Raw genomic sequence first — 23,082 nt, 5'->3', positions numbered from 1 at the left:
CTATATTTACACATCTTTTAAATACTGCCCAGAATAGTGACTCCATCACTGTCAACAGTTAATTTCTACTCATTGAGGCTGTTTCCTCTTGTCCTATCACTTTTACTTGTTATATAGAATCCTCCTTTCAGTTCGTTGTAGAAACCACTAAGGTCCTCCCTGATCCTTCTCTTCTCCAGATTAAACAACCCCAGTTCCCTTGGCTTCATTATGGTTCTGAATGTGTATGTTTGATAATTACAAAAACAAAAACAGCAACAACAAAAAAAAAAAAACAGCTGTATTATTGATCAAATATGCTATTCTATATACAGTGAGTGGGAGTTCATCATCTTTATGCTTCTTTTCATCGAAGTTAATATGGTCTTCTTTTCCAGCTCTGCCATTCTTCAGCTGGCTAGTGTTTCTCACCCTGATATCATAATTAATGAAATCAATAGAACAAGACCATTGACAGGTTAGATTTTTTTTTATCAATATTGGGCCGCTCACTCTCTGATGTATTTCTTTGAAAATGTGTAAAACTCAATTTCTTGCTTGAGAATGTATGACCAATAAAGGTGAGTATCTTTATTGAGTCATCCAAACTTTTTTAGGTATATCAAAAAAAACTTTTTTGTAATTAGGTTTTCGTTGTTGTATATATGTTGGGAAGGCTTTCCTTTTGTGCTGCATACATTGAAGAGGCTGTTTCAGTTTTAATCTGATGGAAACTGAACCAGGCTTGGGGTTTATTTGTTCTTTATCCATGTCAGAAAGTAACACTGATGTCTGCCAAGCCTAAGATTTCAGGATTTGGACCACACTGGGACATGAATCTGGCCTACAACTCATGAGAAAATTTAGCAGAAGAAAGAGGAAAAAAAAAAAACATCCACAAGACAGAATTGCATTTGACGTTTCTTTCGATTTTTTGTCTTTCGTCTCATGAACCATGAATACTCCCCTTCCGCCTCCCTGGGCCTCTGTGGGGTTCGCTGTAACTTCGTCAGAAGCTGGAGTGCAATTTCATCATGTGTTAGGCACTAACATATCTTCAGTGCCTGACTTCAGAGTATCTCAGTGAAATTGACACATAAAATCTTTTTCTGAAATCATACTTTTTGCTAAGAAAGACATCAGAAATTTGTTGAAGACACGCTTCGTAACTTCAAAAAACTTACCCCTAAATCTTGTGAGCAGAAATTATTTTTTTTTATAGAGAAACCCTTAAAAATAGATGTATCATCAAAGATTTAAACAATTTAATTGCTGTGGTCAGGAATTGTGAACTTCTGCATTAATGCAGAAAATCAAAATTCATAACTATAAAGTATATTATTAAGTATTAAAGTATAAGTATATTCATAAAGTATAAGTATAGTTGCTGTTACTAAACTGAGGTTTTGACATCCTAAGAAAAATATGCAAATGTGCATCATTTAGTTTCTTTGACAATACATGGTGCAAAATTTAACATAATGCAAATTTTCCTCTTGGGCAAGGTGGATTTTAAAGGGGAAATAATGTAAATTGCTGATAGAGTCAGGTTTGCTCAGTAGAAGAAGAAAAAGCAGGATAGAATTTTATTGTAGGGACATCTTAGAAGCTTTTGAGGAGGGGCCCATCCTCTGTCTCACGCTGGATGTGGTGAGATCCTTGGATCTGGTCCTGAGTGCAGCAGTTCCACACATCCTACCTGTAGGCATTGATTTTCTGTGGTTTTTGCTTTATGAATAGGATAGATGATGATACCTACTACTGAAAAGTGATTTAGACTTTTACATAAGAAGAGCTATCTATGTACAGGGTATTCTCATAATTTAATCTGTTTCTTTTCTGCAGATGTTGAGATTTATGTCTATTCAGCATCTTTTTTTTTTAATCCTCAATGACAGTGGAAGCTGTAAAGGTATTAGTTTTGAATCTAGTGCACGTAAGAAAAACATCTGAAGGTGAAACCAGGTTTTGCATAACATAATCTGAAGACAAGAGTGATTAAATTACATTGGAGGAGGTAATTCACTGAATCTAGCAACGCTGGCAGGTTAACATTGTGTTTGACAGCCTGTGATAAAAGATCTGCATCACTGTTACATGAAGAAACTTTGTGAAAGCTCTGTATATTAATCTCAACAGATACTGAGGAAAAACACTACCTGAAAGCAGCACTCACTGAAGCAGCTGCCCACTAAAATGATTAATGATTAGAAATACTGCTCATATTTCTAATGTGGAAAGATTGCTTCCCTCAGGACATAAGCAGATATTAACCAAGAAGTGTTTCAGGTTATTTCACCTTGGGGTCTGGATGTTAGCAGTCCCATCCAGAATCCCAATTAAAACACTGCAAAGGTTGGCACCCTGCTGGATTGGACCCTTCACCTCTCTTCTCCTGGAACCACAGTAAAGATGAACTTAGAAGAAATCATGCCTACTTACCCACTGATTTAAGTGTAACATGTAGTTAAGCCCCAAAACTGCTCAATGCCAAGGATATCACGCTATGTGAAAACAACTCCAAAACTGTCCCTTTTAAAGATTATTTCCACCAGGATTTGCTTCTGGATATCAAGCTAGACAAAACTTCATCTGAGGCTTGGGGAACACAGGCTGGAAATGAACCTGGAGGTGCTGATTGATGGCTGCTGAACATGAGCCAGCTTGTGCCCGGGCAGCCAAGGAAGCCAACAGCATCCTGGCCTGTATCAGCAATAGTGTGGCCAGCAGGACCAGGGCAGCAATCAACCCCCTGTACTGGGCACTGGTGAGGCTGCACTTCGAATCCTGTGTTCAGTTCTGGGCCCCTCACTACAAGAGAGACATTGAGGTGCTGGAGCAGGTCCAGAGAAGGGCAAGGGAGCTGGTGAAGGGTCTGGAACACAACTGTGATGAGAAACAGCTGAGGGAACTGGGGGTGTTTAGTCTGGAGAAGAGAAGGCTCAGGGGGACCTTACTGCTCTCTACAACTGCCTGAAAGGAGGATGGAGCCAGGCGGTGGCTGATCTCTGCTCCCAAGGAAAAGCAATAGGACAAGAGGAAGCTGCCTCAAGCTGCACCAGGGGAGGTTTAGACTGGGTGCTAGGAACAATTTCTTCCCCAGAAGAGTGGTCAGGCAGTGGAACAGTGGTGGAATCACCATGCCCGTAGGTGTGGCACTTAGGGACATAGTTTAGTGATGGGCTTGGCAGTTCTACATTAACACGAACAGTTCTATGATTCTGTGATTCTATTTTTTAACCTTTCAACCCACCTTGATTATAGCCAAATGGCAAAGAGTACTTCCAAGTACAGCTCATGGACAGGAATGATACTATGCTAGCTAGTGTATAATCAGAGTTAAAAACTAATCCTAGCCCCAAAATAAGTAGAAAAAGTATATGGGTTATAATAGCGCAGATGCCAAAATGCTAAAAAGTTAACTGGAAACTGGTAGGATACTTTCCAAGATATACTTTAGAGGTGTGGTGAAACCCTTGTTCCTTGCAGATCAACATCATACCTGAAGCCTTGGCTTCCAGTTCTGGTCTGTGGGTCAGCGCCCTTTCTTTTAGCTGCATAGCAGGGTTAAATAAAGACAAAATTTCATATTGCAAACTTTGCATAGTCACTTAGTGCAGGTCCAGGTTCACACTTACATATGGATAGGCAGGGCAGGTGATGTGTGGCCCAGCAATGTTCTGGCTGTCTCCTGTTTTATTGCAGTTGGCAAGACAGCTTGAATTTCCTGCTAGACCAGAACCACTGTCACATATTGCAGAAACAGAGAGAATTGGAAGACTTGGGTTACTGTTTGTCTGCAGCGTAAACAGCAGCAGACACATGGGTTATCCAAACTGGTGACATGAATGTGCAGAATCAAATAAGGTTGTATAATGGACTCCCTGAAATATGCATAAACAAGTAGGCTACTCATACGGAGTAGTTGCAGTTGTCATGGCAGCTCAGGGGTTTGTTTGGAGTTATATTAGGAGAGAATTAAGTGGGCAGAGAGTGAGTGGAGTAAGTAAGGAGCAGCAGTAAAGCTGATGCATTAGGAGGAATTTTCACTATGAAAGGTGCAGGAAAGACTGATGACACATACTACCAGCGTTCACTGATGCCTGCTTGGATAGCTTCTGTAGTGGCTTCATCAGATCTTAGTCTGTGGTCGTCTCCTCTTCGAATTTCTGTCCCAAAGCCCAGGTGGTTTTGAAAGTCACGAGGAGCAAAACCAGTACTGGACTTTCTTTGCATGTTTCTAATTCTATATGATGCAGCTGTGACAATAAGTTTATTGGGAAGAGGGGAAGGTTGTTTAGTCCTTTTCTATGAAAGTTAGAAGAACAAAAATTAACAATGCTCACTGATCTTACTTGTTTGCAGCTGATACTTTTTTCTGAGGTTTGTAAGATTCTGAAATTAATAGCAGTCTTCTGTGCAATTTGAACGTTCTTGAGTACCTTTTCTTTCACATGTTGTCACCTTTTGGTTAATGAAAAGGTCTACTCACTGACTGTAAGAACTACTGAGATTTCTGTTGCTTTCACCTTCAATGTTCACTAACTTTTTCTTTAGATTTCTGACACAATTTCCTTATATTGGGAATGATGCAATCCAGCACTTTAAATGGTGGGGGGGGTTTAGCTGTTGCTTCACTGACTGGAAGGGAGATAACATACCAGTTTTCAACAGATTTACTGGTATCTATGTATGTGTAACTTACAGAGTCTTATGATGTATAAGTGAATAAATAAAATAATGGGGTCTATTGTCTATAATTTTAATGAAAAATTAATGTGTATAAATCCAGTTAAGCTTATCTAATGAATAGTAGCAGTTATTAAACAACTTCTAATTTTTAGATGAATCTAATTAATCTGTGCCTGTTGGGCATATTAATGATAGGATGGTAACAATATCTACCTCATCCTGACAGTCCTGGCTCTGGCTTCAGTTACAAGTCAGCTCAGGACTGAAATGCTTAACAGCTGCATTCTAAGCACCACCATGCCACAGGTTCACACTTAGCAATGTCTTCTGGTGGTAAACCTGGATTATAAAATCATAGAATGGCTTAGCTTGGAAAGGACCTTAAGACCACCCATTTCCAGCCCCCTGCCATGAACAGGGACACCTTTCACTAGACCAGGTTGCTCCAAGCTCTGTCCAGCCTGGCCGTGAACACTGTGAGGGATGGGGCAGCCACAGCTTCTCTGAGCAACCTGTGCCAAGACCTCAGTACTCCCACAGTGAAGATTTCCTTCCTTATATCCCACCTAAATCTCCCCTGCACCTGTCAATGATGACTTCTACACCTCTGTCTTCATGAAGGGTAGTTCTTCATCTTCATCTCTTGTAGTGCATCTCCAGCATTGCCTAGAAGAGTGTCACCAATTTTTGAAGTTGGAGTATGGTCAATCCCTTTGTCCTGAACTGATCCATGTTCCTTCTTCCATGGCTGCAGAGTATTGAAAACCATGTCAATAAGGCCCTTAGTGACATGGTTTAGTGGTGGACTTGGCAATCCTGGGAGTAACAGTTGGACTTAATGACTTTAAAGGTCTTTTCCAACCTAAATGATTCTATGATCTGCTTGGAAATAGCATGGTAGATTGTAAAAGAGGAAGAGAGACAGATGCATTTCTTTCTGAGCATTACAAGTCCCATTACATTTGTCCTGCTCCAGCCTCAGTTGCCTCAAGAAGGTCCAAAGACTCCATGTATTCTCTAGCATTACTGGCTCTGGTTTAAGGCCTAAACCTGCTGAGCTGCTGTCAGAGTCGCTCAGTCTGGAGCCTGCCTGAGGTCTGCTGTTACTGAAAACAAGTCCTGAGGAAAAACCTTGAGGCAAATCCAGACATCCAAATGGAAGGACTCTGAGCCAGTATACAGAGAATATTGGTTATTGCAATCCAATCCATTTCTACGAGATTTTCTTCAGAATCAACCTGCAGATTTAAGTCTTAGACAGTGAGTGTTTCTTCAGGACTTTTGGATTCTTTTTCGTTCCTGTAAAGAATAATAAATTCTATGAGTTTTTTTGTGAAGAAAGAAGAAAACACATCCTGGCTATCTGAGTTGTTTGGTATTAAAAACAAAGTCAAAATGAAGTTAAAAGATTTGCAGTTTTATTTTGAAAAAAAAAATTATTTCATGAATTCAGTTATTTATTTAAAGTCTTGTACCTAAAGATGTACAATGAATCACCCACTTGGAGTTAAATTCACTTGTGTGTCTGTGTTCAGCCTCTTCCTAGAGAAATGTCATGGTCTAAATATGTGGTCGATGAGCTGAGTGAGGAACTGTCTGATATGCTGCAGCAGAGGATGGTGGCAAATAGGTCCTTTTCAAACTGGCAGCCTATCGCTAGTGGAGTCCCCCAAGGATCAATATTGGGCTCACTGTTGTTCAGTATCTTCATAAATCATCTGGAAGACGGGATCAAGTGTAACCTGACCAAGTCTGCTGACAGTACCAAACTGAGTGGGGAAGTGGAGACATTGGAAAGGAAAGCCACCCTGCAGAATGATTTGGATGGGCTGGAAGAGTGGGGTAGTAAGAACCCAAATTCTTGTTCATCAAGGACAAGTGTAAATTCTTGGCACCTGGGGAAACATACTTCAGGACTGCAGCAAAGGCTGGGATCTGCCTAGCTGAGAGCATCTCTGTGGAAAAGGACCTGGAGCTCCTGGTTGACAACAAACTTAACAAGAGTGAACAGTGTGCAGCTGTGGCAAAGAAAGCCAATAGAATGCTGGGGAACATCAACAAGGGCATCAGCAGCAGAGATAAAGATGACATTATCCCACTCTACTCAATGCTTCTCAGGCCACACCTGGAATACCAGGCTCAGTTTTAGTCCCTGCTATACAAAAAAGATGTGGATGAGATGGAGATGGTGCAGAGAAAGGCCACAAAAATTACAGAAGGACCAAGGAGCCATATTAGGAAAGGTTGAGAGAAATTGTTTTGCTCAGCCTTGACAAAAGGAGGCTCAGAGGAGACTTTATCACCGTGTTTCAGTATTTAAAGGGTGGCTACAAAGAAGATGGGGACAGTCTTTTACAGAGTCACATGGAAAGAGGAGAGGTGATGGGCGCCAGTTACTCCTGGGGAGATTCGGGTTGGACACAAGAGGAAAAATCTTCACAAGGAGAACAATCAGACATTGGAATAATCTCCTGAGCAACACAGCGGGTTCCCCAGTGTTGGATATTTTTAAGATTCAGCTGGACAGAGAACTGCCATCTTGTCTAGACCGTGTTTTTGCCAAAAACGGTTGGACCAGATGATCCTTTCCAACCTGTTATTCTATGATTCTTTTCTTGCAAAACTGGAGATCTCCATTTACAGGTTTGAGACATCAACATTACATACTGACAATGTGGATCTGAGTGAACATGTTGATTGCTCTCCACAACAAGCTAATTACCGCTTTAAAATTTTGAGGAGTGCAGATGTTTGCTGAAGTGATCTCTGGAGGTTTTCCTTTTTTCCTTTCTTGCTCTTTTTACTCTTTTTGCAGCTAACTGAAAACTGTCTCTGTAGGCTTTTTTTTTGTTTTCCTTCCAGCTTACTGAAACTCCTTTTCCTTAATGTTACTTTGATAAAAACTCCACTGCTTTAATATGTAATTTTCATTGTGACTTTCACTGCTGCAATTAAGTGGCTAATTGAAAGGTTTATAATAGGTATGCCGAATTGCTTCTGTGAGAGATTAACTGTGGAAGGCGTAGAAAATTAACACACAAAACGTTGCCTATGTTAACTTAAGCCTCAGAGATTTTGTTTACCTTGCTGTTGATGGGCAGTGAAACTCCAGAAGATGTTTTAATGTGAAACTTCCTTTGATACTGAATTTTAGATACCGACAGTGTAATATGCCATAGGTTAAAAAGCTTCCATGAAACAGAAAATATATGTGGAGTTTGGGGTCCAATCTGTAGTAAAAAATGTAAAAATACAGTTAAACTTTTGTTTTCCTGATGATCATTCAAAAAATATAGAGAAACAATTTGGGTTTTTTGGACTGCCGTTAATAAAAATGGAGCAAAACTGCTACTAGACTCTAAGAATACCTCCAATGAGTTTTTCACAGAATAAATAGAAGTTCTATCTGCTTTTGCCATCCATAATAATGGGCAGGTTTTTGAACAGCTTTTATGCCAAAAAAAATAGTAAAGTACTGGTAAAATAGAAGGGTGTTTCCAGGTGTTCCTTGGACTGTGCACTGAGTGAAATGGAAAGCAGCACAACGTAAGATCAAATCTAGCAGAAATTTCGAAAATTGTAGACTTCTAAAATATATCTTTGTCCTGGATTCAGCAGTAGCAGTCATTTTTCTCCTTCTTGGTAGCTGGTGCAGTGCTGTGTTTTGGGAACAGAGCTGGTAACAATGATGTTTTGGTTTGGCCAAGGACTTTGTGAGCCTCATGCTCTGCCAGGGAGGAGGGGAAGCTGGAAGGAAGCAGAGACAGGACACCTGACCCAAACTGACCAAAGAGGTATTCCATACCACAGCACGTCATGCCCAGGATCTAACTGGGAGCTAGTGGGAAGGGCTGCGAGTCTGCAGGGCTGGAGGAGGTATGGGTCAGTGCTTGGTTGGGCTGGGGGGGGCAAGTTATCGGTCGGCTGGTGGTGAGGTGTTGTATTCTCTTCCCTTGTTATTTCCCTTATCATTGTTATTATTGGTGGTAGCAGTAGTGATTTGTGTTATACCTTAGTTACTAAACTGTTCTTATCTCAACCCGTGGGAGTTGCATTCTTTTTGATTCTCTTCTCCGTCCCTTCGGGAGTAGGGGGGAGGGCAAGAAGAGGGTGAGTGAAGGAGCTCTGCCTGGTTTTAAACCACGACAGTTAACATTTTTTTTTAATTGGTGATTTTATAAAATAATTTTATTATTCTTAAAATAATGTAATAATTACTTTATCATACAGATGGTATCTGTGATAGAGCTAGAGCAGAAAGATGAGAAAGAAGCAATAATGTGAATGTAGGAAAAAACTTTCTTGCTTGTTTTTAAAAATGTATGTTAATATTGTAGAGTAAAAAAAAAAAGTTGTATTTACAAGATGTGTAGAGAAGTGGTGCAGTTGCCAACTGTTTTCAGGCAGCTGGGGTTGTAAATGTGTTCTCTGCATACCTTCTCACTTCGTTGTCATTCAGTGCTAAAAAAGAAAAAAAAGCTTATTTGAACAGTGTCTGTTGACTGTGTAATACTGCTACTACAAGAAGCATTTCTTGTGCTGACATTCTTCTCGTCTGTTTAAACTGCTACCCTCCCTTATTTCTTTACCTTCTGAAATTTACCTCTTTCCACTTTCTAAATCCTATTCACTTTCCTTCTGTCATCTGCTTGATGACAGACCCTGTACATTTTTGGGCTTGTCCTGTTTTTTACTGTTATTCTCTCCTATACTGAAGGGAGACCTTGATGTCAATGATGCACACAAATATTCTTCATGTTTCTAAAACTGAATGCTGACCCAGGGAGGTGTCTGTGTTAGTTATGATGTGCAAAGCTGTATTCTACAGATATTGCAGAATTTCAGCAGTCCAAATGGTCATATTTGTAAGTCTATATAGGCATCTTTCCTTTTATTGCACATAAATATTTCAGTTTACCAGTGTTGCTCATACTGTATTTGAATTTTTTCTACCTCCATTAACTTTAATGTGTGCTTTTTCCACACAGGATTTAACAATTCTGAACGCATGTGCGACAAAGAGTTTATAATACGCAGAGCGGCCACAAATCGCGTCCTAAATGTCTTGCGCCACTGGGTCTCCAAGCATTCTCAGGTATTCTGTTGCACTCTTCTCCTTTCCAGCTGTAATACATTTATGTTCTCCCTACTAAATATTTTAAGCTGCTGTATAATGTTGTGGAGGTCAAACAATCTGAAAAGTCAGTGCTCTAAAGGTGATACGGAGAATTTAGCTTGTAAAAACATGCTGTTAAGCAAGTGAGGATGCTTAAGAATGCTAAACCAGGCTGGTTAAGCATCTAGCCTCTGCAAATATCCAGTTACAACATTATTCCTGGTAACACTCCATGTGAATGCTTTACTGTTATAATGTGTGTTGAAATACATAATGGACAGGTTGAACTAATCTTTCAGATTGTCACTGTTCATGCTACTGGCAGCTTAGTTCAGTTACTTTGACCATGGTGTTTGCATACAGGTATTTATTTATTTGTTGTGAAATATGGGAAGAGTCACCAGACTTTCATGTTGGTCCCTCTACAACCATGACGGGACTGTGGGTCTGATATATAGTCATACAGCTGTACTGGCAGAGGAGGGGGGGGAAGAAATCTGAGCAGCTAGCAGAATTTCATAGGTAGAAATGTCCTTTAAGGTGCAGGTGAGAGGAAGGTTGTAAGGTTGTAAGGAGGAAGGGAGGGAGGAAGGTCAAAAAGAGGGACGGAAGGAAGAAGGGAGGAAAGGAGGAAGGGAGTGAGGCAGGAAGGAACCTGGGAAGGAAGGCAGAAAGGAAGGTAGGAAGGCAGGCAGGAAGGAATGAAGTAGGAAAGAGGGAAGGAAGGAGGAAAGGAAGGAAGACAACCTGGAAGGAGGGAAAGAGACAGGAAGAAGCAGAGGAAGGGAGGAAAGGAGAGAGGGAGGGAGGGACAGAGAGAGGGAGGAAGGAAGGAGGAAAGAAAAGAAAAAAGGAGGGAGGGAAAGAAAAAGCACACTGGAAGAAAATGAAAGATTTTTGTATGCCTTGGATAGATGGGAACTTCATGGCAATTATACTGATTTGACACTACATTATAATAATCAAGAACACTTGGTCTAAAAAGGTTTTATTGCACAGCTAACTGCAGCAATGTCGAACTGTCCTCTGCCAAACACAGTCTCCTTTTTTTCTGTGTAATGGGTGTAATTTTCATAGAGGTTAACTTTGCTAGGTAATGAAGTCAGTAAGAAATGCATAAATGTGAAAATTTGTGTTGTGGTTATGAAATTGGTTGTGTTTGAAAAGCTGAACAGTCCAGCAGAGATTAATAAAACCTCTCTTGCTATCATGGGAATGATTAAAAATTTGGAACATTGGCTGGAAACAGCCAATGTACACCAAGTTTTCTTTGACCTTGTTAATTGAAAATCATTGCATGGCAAAATCTGGAGCTGTAATGGGAACATAAGTCTGCTATTATTATTCTGTGTTATGATAGTGTATAGTACATGCTTAACATGTCCCTGCCACAGTTCATATTAAGTAATTGCTAGGAGTTGAGATTCTATACTAATTAAAAGATAGTTAATTAATGTGATTGTGAAAATGTTAGGGATCATCAGAATTTGTCTATATTAAGCAACTGTCTACAACTACTTAGGTGGAACATTATGTTTCAGAGGTGACCCTATCTGAGATGTGATGATTCTTTATCATAAACATAGCCAAAACCCTCATAGTGTAAAAGATGGCTCTTTTAGGTTTTCCAGGTTTTTTATTTACATGTTTTGTTCTTTTAATTCCTTATCCCTCCTCTTTTTCTCCCTATTTTGTCTCTTTTAGTCAGCCACCTGCAAGCCAACAAAGCTCTTGTCCAAAAAAACCAATACCAGAATGTTTACAATTCATTTTAAAATGTAATTGAGACGAACAGTGTAAGACCTTCCTGTTGTAAACAATGAAAACACAAATGACGAGGCAGACAGTCATTGTGAAGATAGTGTCGAAGGGAACAGAAAGGGTTTGTGAGGATAAAACTCCCACTGACTCCTGCAGAGATGGAAAACTAGGAAGGGAAAAGAAGCCAAAAGGAGAAAGTCTCTGATTTTCATTATCCTAGTGAGGTCTTGCATCCTCCTTTTCTTTGCTTAATAATAATTTCTTGTCTTTTATCTAAGCACTTTGTGTTACAAAATTGAGCTTTCTGCTTCTGAGGCAAGCAGATTGAAAGGGAGCTTGTCCAAGGAGAAAGCTTTCACATATGCTGATGAAGACAGAGAAGCTGGCTTCTCCATACTTCCCAGTTTTGAGTGCCAGCTGGGTGCTTGTTCCTGTTGGCTTCTTTGAACATCTCAGCTGGAATGAATTGGCAAACCTTAACTCTCTTACAAACTAGATGGCTGCCATACAGTGTCAGTGTCAGTGAGTTAACGGAGTTGCCACAAGACTTGAGCAGACCATGGGTTGAATTTGAGAGTACTAGTCATGATCTTGGTGCCTGTCTTGTTTCAGATGAGAAATAACCTACTACCAGTCATATTCTTGTTCATGCTGACAAAGCTGGCTTGCGTTTTCAACAGAAGGTTTTGCAGACGTAGTTATTTGTAGCACTTGGGGATTATGTAGGACACCTGCATACTGAGAGTTGTCCAAGCAAACATGATTTCAATTAGTTAAAAATAGTTTTAGTGCATATGAATTGGCCAATTCCATTTTGTACATTGGAATAAAAACAGATAAAAATTCCTTTACATGGGTTTCACTTGGCTCATGTTTAAAGGCATAAAGTAATGAAAAAGCCAGGCTGAATGGAGCAACCTGATCTAGTAGAAGGTGTTGCTGCCCATGGCAGGGGGTTGGAACTGGATGAGCTTTAAGGTCCCTTCCAACCCAAACCATGCTATGATTCTATGATTCTATGAATATGATGCCTGGCAAAGTTACGGTGTTTACTGTAGAAATGTGAACAAATTATGCCACACTTGCTGTATGATAGCAAGATGGGCTGTATTTTAACTACATTTCAAATAAATCCCTAGGATCTGTGGCCTCTGCCTTGAAACAGCACAATAATTTCTGGAGTCCTTTCTGGAATAAACAGACATCATGATACAAATTGTGAACTGAAGAAACAGGGGTTTCCCCAGAGAGGTAAAGCAAGGGAACAGCGAGTGAACCTTCCAGTGTGCCGTTGGTCACTTAGCGAAAAAATCCAGTTTGCACAAACTTATGCCCTTTGCAGAATACAGTTATGCTTTGAGTAGTAATGCACTTAATTGCTGCTGTGCTCTGCCTGGACGTTGCAGAAGTGTAATGGTTTGCTATACCATGACCCTTCAGGGAATATGAGATTCACCTCCAGAACAGAAACCAAGCTTGCAGTCAGTCAAACTACTTAGGAGTACTCTGCATCCACTTCTGCTGGAGCCTGACAGGTCCTCCTTCACTGAGGTCTTTCTGAAAAGCTCTTGAATGTACTACAGCCCAGGTCTTACAGGCAGAGATGTCACATTTCTTATCTGCCCTGAACACTTCAATCTGATGATACATAATGGCTAGATTCTTAACTACAGGGTTACAAAGTGCTTGGATAAGGAGAGGTTCGTATTGTATGTGCCAAGAGTTTCTCAGTTGTGCTGTTAACATAGCTTGTACTTTTAACCTGTTTATATTCCATCAGGAGTGACAAGCTAATGCTGATACTACAGAATCAGGACTTGGACTCGTCCCCAAATGATGACTGTCTCTTTGCGCTTGAAACTAGCTGAAAGACAAAGCTGTTATTCTTTGCTTGCTTCTTGAAGAAAGCCAGACTTACTTTGAGTCCAGGGATGAATTTTCCTGATAGCCAGTTATAATATCTTTTCTTTCTGCCTTCTTCTTCTGTAAATGTTTTGTGGCCAGTGAATTTATAAACATTTCCCTCAGCACAATTGGATGTGATGGCTGAAGTGTGCTTTTATGCTGGAAAATTAAATATTGTTGTAGGGGACTGCAACACTGGAGTAAATTCAGTTAACTCTGATAGAGTTTGATCTGCTGTGTACAAGATTAAAAACCACTCCACTGATGCCATTGAAATAATTATCTGTTTACACATTCGCAAGACAGCTGAGATATTAAAGTCATACGGCAAACCCTAGCTATTTAAAAATATTCCAGATTCCTTGTGAACAGTCTTCCAGTAATCTCTCTCCACTCCTGACTCTTCCTTCCCTCCCTCTACTGTTTTCCGTAGTTCTTATAACTTATGAACTCAAACATAAATTAGGCTCCCAGGTTTTAGCTCCCTTTTATTTGTCTGTGTTATTCAATGTTTCCTCACATTGTTTAAATGAAGAATGTTTGCTCTCAGGAAGATTTAAAGAAAGAGGGGAGGAAAATCTTTTGGGGTTTCACTGAGCCCATGGCAAAACTTGAAAATTACATTCTATTATATTGTATAAACCACCAATAACAAATCTACATATTTCTAGTTGTACCTTACCAGCATAGCTAAATTTTCTTTTTCTTGCTTTCTGCTGCCTCTGCTGCAGTCTCATCTCTTCTGGCCAGTGACTTCAAATCCATCATTCCCTCTTTCTTTGTTTTGGCTTTTTTTCCTCTGCTGGAATAAGTTGCTTCTGAAGCATTTCTCATACTGCAGTACTGCTTTCCTAGCTTCTCCTGGCAAGGAAATGTGCTTGTACATATAAAGAGAATATTGCTGTCTAATGATGTGCATGAGAGAGGTCAACAGGCTGGTTATGAGTCTACTTAAAATGTAATCATGCTGACTTTGGTGCACTGTAATTACAAAAGAGGCTTTTGCTTTCGTAGTGCAGGAGCATGTCAGCAAAATTAATATGCTTCTGTCTGTTGCTGCAGACTTCTACTCCTGGAAACTTCATTAAGTGGTACTGAACATGGTCCTCACCGCTTTTGATCAGTTGGGAACATCACACATCCTATTCTTATCCTAGGTGTCTGCAAGGCAGACTTCTTACTTAACTCATCAGCTGTCATTTTCTTCTATATCTGCACATTTACAGTGGCAGGTAGAGGATTTTACCGAACATTTGACCTAGCATGCTGAATGGGGATGTTAGAGTTGGATATCTTTTCTGTCCATTTATGATACTTTTGTAGCACAACTAGCAAAGATACCAAACTTCTTTTATGCAGCGTTCACCATCAAGCTTTAGAGTAGACAATGCTAATATTAATTACACTTGCTGCTTAAGCTTGTGCAGACTCAAGGTTTCTCCTTCAGCTAAATTTTGATAGTTTCGTATTCCAAATGTTTTTCTTTTTGAAATCACTGGAGCAAACAGTGCTCTCAAGTACTTCGGTTGCATTCCTCATGCGTTCAGTAATGAAATATTTCCAATTACCATACCCAAACCAAACAAAAATCTCTGTCTTCTTTTTGCAAACAGGCTAAAACATTTCCTAAGAGAGTCATTTTTGACTATGGCTATAGAAAATGTGTTTTATAAAACAAACACAATGGAATACCCAGCACTATTTCTTGCTTGGCTTGAGGGCTGTACCTTATAACCCATCCACAGCCTGATACTGCACAGCTTCCTGTTCTCCAATATTCTCTAATATGGACAAACATCACAAAAAAAAACGTAAGACACGTATCTTGGTTTCAAAATATGAATTAGCTGTTGTCAAGGTGAGAAGACTTGAAGAATGAAAAGGGGATGCTTGTAACAGGAGAGAAATGCCCAGGGTGTGGCTGACATGAGCGTTTTGAGCTGACATGTCACAGTATAGCTGTGACACCACCTTCTTTAATGAACATAGTTCCTTCTCCTCCTCTTAAGCATTACACCACTTTTCCGAAACAAGCATCACTTTGTGACTTGGGGTGTGCTCTAATGCTCACACATCCCCTCCATTGAAGCTTGTGGTGAGAGGACATGTGTCTTCAACAAGGGTGGTTCTCCCCAGAGTCATGCATCTCCAGGGATCCTGTCAGTACAGGAGCCTGTCGCAACAGAAGCACTGTAGCTGGTTCTTCAGGAAAATGAAATACACAGCTCTTGCACAGAGGAGCCAAGTATTTCCCATTTTCAGTAATTTCATGGCTTGTGTTCCCATGGAAACAAGCAGAAGCTCACCACGAACACTGTCCTGCTTTAAAGTAACTGTGGATTATGAAGGAAGATCTGTGATGCACTAGATGACTGAAGGTTTGGATTTAGTTTACTTATTGAAATGCTAACTTTGAGCCAAATAGAAGCAGTTTTGGAGTCTACTCCAAGACTTGCCAGCAAGTTCTCACCTTAAAGCTTGTATGTTGTTCTATTCTTTGCTTTTCTTACCAACAGGAGTGATTCTAGGAGACCTTATAATAGTTTTCCAGCATCTAAAAGGAGCTGACAAGAAACCTGGAGAGGGGCTTTTGACAAGGGCCTGTAGGGACAGGACAAGGGGGAACGGCTTTAACCTGACAGAGGGGAGATTGAGATGAGCTCTTAGGCAGAAGTTCTTCCCTGTGAGGGCAGTGAGGCCCTGGCACAGGCTGCCCAGAGAAGTTGTGGCTGCCCCATCCCTGGCAGTGTTCAAGGCCAAGTTGGACAGGGCTTGGAGCAAACCTGAGTTTTAAGGTCCCTTCCAACACAAACCAGTCTGGGATTCCATGATTCTGTGGTTGCTTTGTCTAGTGCTCTTCAATTGCAGTCCTGTGTGATGCATCAGTCTGTCTCAAAAGTAATTAAAATGCCAAAGTTCTTAAGTGCAGTGCCAGAGAGCACTAGTCTGATTTATCAAGCTTATTAGGTTTAGTATTTCACTGCACACAACAAAAAGCAGACCATTACAAAATGGTATCAGGTAAAAATAGCAGAGTGGGAGGCAAAAAAACAGAGAAACCCAGGAAAACAGTGAAAAAAAAAACCAAATCCAAAATAAATCACAGTATCTAGCTTCAGTAGGCAGTGGTCTCAGTATTGCAATTAAACTTTTTTTCTGCTTTTGTAGTCATCACAGGATAAGAGAGAGCAAGGTGTTTTGTGGGTATTGGTGAGATGGTAGTTCTTACTGCAGAAGACAAAGATTAAGTGATTTCCCCATTTCTACACACAAGATAAAGGTTGGAAAATGAGATAAATTACAGCCTTTCAGGGCTTATACCTCTGTGGCCTGTTCATTGCAACAGCTTTCCAATTTTCTTTAAATATTCTCAAAACTTACAGGGAAAAAGAAAAAAAAGAAAAAAAAGGCAAAATGCACAGAAGTATATGCTTTCAGTTTTTTGATCAATATTGGTCAGACAAAAGGGAGTAAAATTGTTTTCCTTTGTAGGATTTTGAGCTGAACAATGAACTGAAAATGAATGTGTTAAATTTGCTGGAAGAAGTTTTGAGAGACCCTGACCTTTTGCCACAAGAAAGAAAAGCTACTGCAAATATACTGAGGTAAATAAGTTTCTAATAATTTAGTGTGTTAACTATAACATGTGAAATAGTTAGGGGAACATGTATCATCGAATACACAGGGTTTGTTTTTTCTCCAGAGTTTTTAATTTTAAAGTATTTTATTAGCTATAAAGTGTTTTATTTGCTATAAGACAGAGTGTTTTAAGATTTGGTCATAAAAATACCGTTTTAGAAAATTCTGCTGCAGAACAGCTGGCAGCCACGGGTTCAGTCTGCTAAGCTCATGAGAGGGTGATGATAGCCCATCATGTTAGGATGTCATGACATCCTAACAAGACCATGTTTGCACTCTCCTTTGTGTTGACACTGTGTCCAGAGTTCTTCAGATAGCTTACAGAGAAGAATTCTTGTTTAATTAATGCCATGAAATAGAAGACCTTTAAGCTTCTGCATAACTAGGGCTATTTAAATTAGGTATAGAACACCTTATTTCGTTACTTAGGGTTGATATTACAGAAGTGAGTGTCTGGTCATGCCAAGAAGACAAATCTCTGTGCATTTTTCAGTGAAAACAATTCCATCTACTAAGTGCAAATATTTTAGAGACACTGAGTTTCATGTAAATTGTTCCACATTACTAAGGAACAGTAAACATTTATAGACTAATCAGTTATTAAAATATGATTTTAAAACACAGATGTATCTATGATGTGCATTGTAGTATATATGTAAGTATTCTGACAGAAAAAAAAACTAAGAGTGCAGTAGATGCAGTGTCTGAATTTTCTAAGATCACTTGACAGGTTTCTCCACCAGATACTTAGATGAAAAAGAGTGAGGGGAAATGTGTTCAATTGTGGGGGAAAAAGTCAAAGGATAAGAAATAAAGATAAGTTCCTAATGGAAGCACTTAATGGGAATCTACTTAATTTTCACTTAAATAAAAATAAACCTCCATTTTAGTAATACTGCATGTGCTGTTATTCCAAGTAAAAATAGTGAGGTTTTTTCTTGTATTTCGATGAAAGAAACAGCAAGCAAAAAGAGCAAAAAGGGTTAGTATAATGGGTTTTATTAATATGTGTGACAGCAAAGGTTCTGTCAGATAGCTCACAGTGGGGGGAAATTACCTTAAGGCCTTTAGCTTCTTTAAAAATATGAGAAAATAAACCTGGATTGGCTGTTCTGCAGAGTAATGGAATAAATGTGTGGAACCTTGGTAATTATGTGGAAAATGTGAGTTGCCCCTGTTTGCATCCTTTTACTGCTATTCTATGGTAGGTTACTTTTACTGCTATTCTAGGTATTGATTGCTCTCTCTTCTCTTCTAGCACTTATTACTATCTGAGCACACTCTATAGTGAATACAGTTAATCAGATATTTATATGAAACAGTTTTTAGAACTTTTAAAAAATTTAGACTGAATTTTTGACCACACTGTGAATTTTCACACTATATTATTTTTTTTGGGGGGGCGGGGGACGGACGGACAACATGACACGACAGGGAAATCTAAGAGAAAAAAAAATCTGAAAAAAGTTGAATTTTTAAACTGAGAAATGAGGCAAATAAAAAGCAAAGGGAAGAAGTGAAATGAAACAATACTCAAAAATAAAATTTTAGTAAAAATGAAAAAATGTATGCACAGAAATTCCAGTAAAAATTAACTCATTTGAAACAATTTATAGAAAAAGATTGCACTTTTTAAAATCCTTGTTTCATAGTCATTATCCTGACAGTATTTCTGGAAAGGATTATGGCATTCTACTTTACAAGCAGACAAGTAAAGCATGAATAAAATGACGTGTCTGAGTTACCAGTGGAGGTTTCTGTTGGAAACAGGTAGAGAATGAAGATTTCCTCAGATACAGTCCTCAGCCAAGCCATCTTTCATCAGGGTCTGCAGCTGCATACCCTAATCCTGCCAGATTTTTTGAACAACATATTTGACTGTAGATTTGGTCAGACAGAGTCATAAGTACTTGGTTACATCCCACAAGATAGCACTGTTAAAAGAGACACTGGTGGCTCTGGTATGGGACTAGACCTTTTGACTGAATGCAGCATGGATGTCCCACTTCCTTCAAAATTAGGCATGAAATTTAAGCCTTGGCTGACATTGCTTACCAAAAATCCTTTATTGCTTTTCAAGACTGGCAATGCTGATAACATACCTGCATGCGGACAGCTTTTTTGTCAAATATTTCAATACTATTTCAACAATATTCAGTAATATTCAACTGAAATATACAATAATTTCAACTACATTTCAGTACTATTTCTATATTATTTCAACACTAACTCCAATAAGCATCGATGACACAGTATTGCTGTCCAAAGGGTTCAAAAAACAACTCTGTTCCATTTTGAGTAGCACCGTGTTTCAGTAGCTGCTGAAATTACTCCTGGGTCCTCTCCATATGTTTATTATATATACGCAAACTGCCCATAAACTTTCAAGTAAGAGTCATTGCATAAATAAACTTTTAGATAGAAGCTGTTGCATAAATAACACTTCCATAATTTAAGCTGTTGTTAAACTGCAGTCATCAGGACATAGTCTCCAAGTTCAAACTATTGTCGTATAAATCAAACTGTCTTATGCTGAGCAAAACTGTAACCTGAAGGCTTGGACTCCCTCAACAGCCACACAGGAGGCAGTTATTTACCAGGCATGTCATAGTTGTTAACAGCTGGTAAAGAAATTAATTCTCCATGAGTAGGAACTGCCTCAGTGACCTTGTGAGAAAGACTGTATTGGAGCAATTCTGGTTTTGGACAAAAAAATCATTCAGCTGGGGTGAAATATACAAATGTACATCTCGCCTTTTCACTGAAAGGAGTAGCTCTGCTTCCTAAATCATCTCAGGAAAATGGGTTTTCTGGTAATTAGTCAAGCTTTCCAAACTTAAAAAAAAACACTGTAGTTACTTCAAGAGATATATACTCTGAACAATGATATATAAGTAACTAAGAAGTGCAAATTGTAGGATTTAAGGAATAATCTGCAGTTGAATGTAACTGTGTGAAACTGTGTATCTGTGGCAGTGACACAGGTACATATCCCTTTATTATTCCACAAGCCTTCATTTTTATTGCACATTATTGAAATACAAGATTTAACAAGTTTAAAAAAAAAAACAGCTGACCAAGTTGCTAGTCTTGGACCTGCTGTCCCATGGAGAATTAAACACAAACTTTTGTCTGCCTCAGGAATCATCTCAGGTAATGGGCATCCAGCAGGAGTCCCTCTGGTCCTCGTTTCTCAGCTTGTTAGTGAATTCAGAGGTGGAACCATCTCCAGGCTGCTCTTTGAAATCTTAATTTTTTAGTAATCCAAAACATAAAACTGAGTACTAGTTTTTATCAGGAGGGTTTAGGTTTTCTGGCAGTTTGAAAAGGTTCTTGCTCAATTCTGGAACTGATTTCATGAAGAATGAGAAACATACATAAGCAGAAGAGACAACATCTGCATGCACACATCCTGTCTGACAATACAGTTTTAAGAATCCAGTTAGCAACCAGGTTTCTGTTGCCAGAAGAGCAAAGTTTTTTCTATAGTTATGCTAAAAATGAAGATACTGCTTCATGTGCAAAAAGAAGACATAGTGACATGGAAATGGTTCTTTCCCTGCCATTTTTGCCTGATGCCTCCCATGGTGCCACGGCTCATTGTAGAAGTAGGTCAAAACGAACACTGAACATGCTTTTGCCTAAGCTGGGAGAGTTCTGTTACTTGTCCCTGAATCTTGTAGGAGGGACAACCAAAGCTATGTTCCTCTTGACCAAGAACTGCTAAGCTTTAAGCAAACGTTCTCATACTGCATGAAGACGTGAAGAGGCACCATGTTCTACACCATTATATCTCTCATATAATTGTTTTCTTTGTTCTGCATCAGATTACTGATTTTCTATTGTTTACCAACATGGCAGAGTACAGTCCATGTTCTGAATGTTAAGACAAGGCCTGTAATGGAATAAAATAATTTCTTGCTCCTTGAACTATCCATAGGTTATAATGACAGTAAGGGGAAAGAGGTTTCCTCTCTATGTTGTCTTAGAAAAAATTCTTTGGTGGCTAACTGAAGCACCTGAGCATGAGACAAACTGTATGCATCTAATGAAGCACTTCTTCCAAGGTAACTGCCTATCATGAAGGAGATTCTGTCCACCCAAATTGTCTAAAGTTAGGGCTCTTGACTGTTCCTCCAGAGATCATAGAAAACACCTTTCTTTCTCAGACAAAACAGAGGCAGTGACTTGCAGAGGATGTGAATCCCACCCCGGATATCCTAAAGGAATCTAGAATCTTCTTTGTTATAGAAATGTGTAAAGGTGCACCAGATACTGTGTTCCTCTTTTGGTTCACGTACCAATTTTTTGGTTTGGAGAAATGCTGCTCACTCCATCATCACCACATACCCTCCTCCTTGGAAATACACTGTCTGATTGGTTTTCTTCTAGATGGAGGGCTTCTATCTAATACTACTTAAAGAAAAAATATAAGTTACCCACTTAAAACTGAAGGGCTTTTTTACTTTTAGTAGAAATCAACTTGAATATTTTTGAAAGCATGTTTTCCACATGAAAGCACAAATTTGTTGTAACTGGAAGCTTTGATGAAACATCAACTCAGAGGGCTTCTCTGGAATGGGATGAAAATGGGAAGGAGGGGTGAGCCAGTTGACATGCCCCTCATGAAAATACCAATTCACCAAATTGCTTGGTGAGTGTCATAGAATAGGCTTTTTTAGTTGTTCTGAGATGCTTGGTGCAGGCTTTGAGATTTAAAAGGCCTTGGCATATTGAAACATGCAGTCTATCAGAATTCTGGTTTGCGAGTCAACCCTCAGTCTTGGCTTCCCTGCATTTCAGTTTTCACAGTCTACTCTCAACTCTGATAAGTAGAGTAATTCAGAGTGAGGTCAGGAAAAGCACTTCTTATCTTAAATTCAATGTTCAAACACTTGCGAAAGAAAGTCTGTGATTTCCTATGTATGGGTATATTCCATGGACTGTGTCCTTGAAAGATATTGGCTTTAAATGTCTCTTTACAAACTGAGTGTATGGGTCCATATGTGCATATAAATTTCTTGGGAAATCAGTCCCTTTGTTAGCAGAGATTAGAGAAGGAGACAGCATTGGTTTGTATTACGGAGATTATATGGTCAGCTCTGGGAAAGACTCTGTATAAAATGTGAATGGCAAGGAAAGTGTTTATAAGAGATACTGAGTTGCTTCATGCCTTCTTGAATCATCAGCAGAACAACTAGTATTTCTTGCATGATGAGATTCTTGTTGAATGGACTGACAGGATTTCTCTGCAGGGTAAAAAAGCTTCTTTTTATTAAATATCCGTTCTGAAAGCTAGGCAAACCTACTGAAGTATGTTTTGCTTGAGATTTTACCAGTCTTATTTACTAACTCCTAAAATCTAGCTAAAATTTCATTGATGATGAAATAGGAAGGTGTAAAGTTCAGACTATACAGCAGTGAATAACTGATAAATACTCTTATCTGGAGGAAAAAAAAAAAAAGGTGGTTCAAGAAACAGTTCTCCCTTTTTCTTCCTCAGAATAAATGTAAATGAAATCCAGAGATATGAAGATGTCAGAATGAATATGCAGATGAATGACCAGTTTTCTGCCTTGTATGATCTCACTAGACAATACATTTCAGGCTCTGTAACTTACACCAGCTTTTAAAATACTCTCAAAATGTTTTATGTAATGTAATGGAGTGAGGAGACAGATGTTAATATTTTCCACCAGAAAATTATTTTAATATTTGGACTGATCAGACATGACCAGTTTAAGTGAGACAGAGGTCTAGTCTTAGCTGCCTACTCTAAGAATTAGGAACTTATTTCATATGTATTTACTTCCTTCATTTGTAAGGTTAACAATGGAAGTGTCATCCCATTCAATCCTGCCTAACAGGGATGCTGTTAAACAGTCCAGCAGAATCTTTCCTTACCCTTGCTTTCTGTCATAACTTTCTTCACTTGTATTATTGAACACAAACCATGTACTTGCTACAAGTAAAATCTGCTAGTGGATTGT

At 39.1% G+C, this 23,082-nt stretch overlaps 1 protein-coding gene across 3 annotated transcripts in view; it reads left to right on the top strand.

The window, feature by feature from the left end:
• Positions 1-23,082, top strand: part of RASGRF2 (Ras protein specific guanine nucleotide releasing factor 2) — a 259,547-nt gene that overhangs the window by 93,449 nt on the left and 143,016 nt on the right. For all 3 annotated transcript variants that reach the window (XR_009963890.1, XM_062613870.1, XM_062613869.1), the window contains exons 18-19: positions 9,660-9,766; positions 16,946-17,058. Coding sequence is in view for 2 of the 3 variants with exons in the window: in XM_062613870.1 (XP_062469854.1) it covers positions 9,660-9,766; positions 16,946-17,058 (220 nt within the window). In the remaining variant the exon portion in view is untranslated. The remainder of the gene's footprint in view (positions 1-9,659; positions 9,767-16,945; positions 17,059-23,082) is intronic.

Source organism: Pezoporus occidentalis, unplaced genomic scaffold, assembly GCF_034315485.1.
Source record: "Pezoporus occidentalis ecotype Australia unplaced genomic scaffold, CSIRO_AGI_Poc_V1 ctg170, whole genome shotgun sequence".
Lineage (NCBI taxonomy): Eukaryota > Metazoa > Chordata > Aves > Psittaciformes > Psittacidae > Pezoporus > Pezoporus occidentalis.
This window is presented reverse-complemented; position numbering and strand designations above follow the sequence as displayed.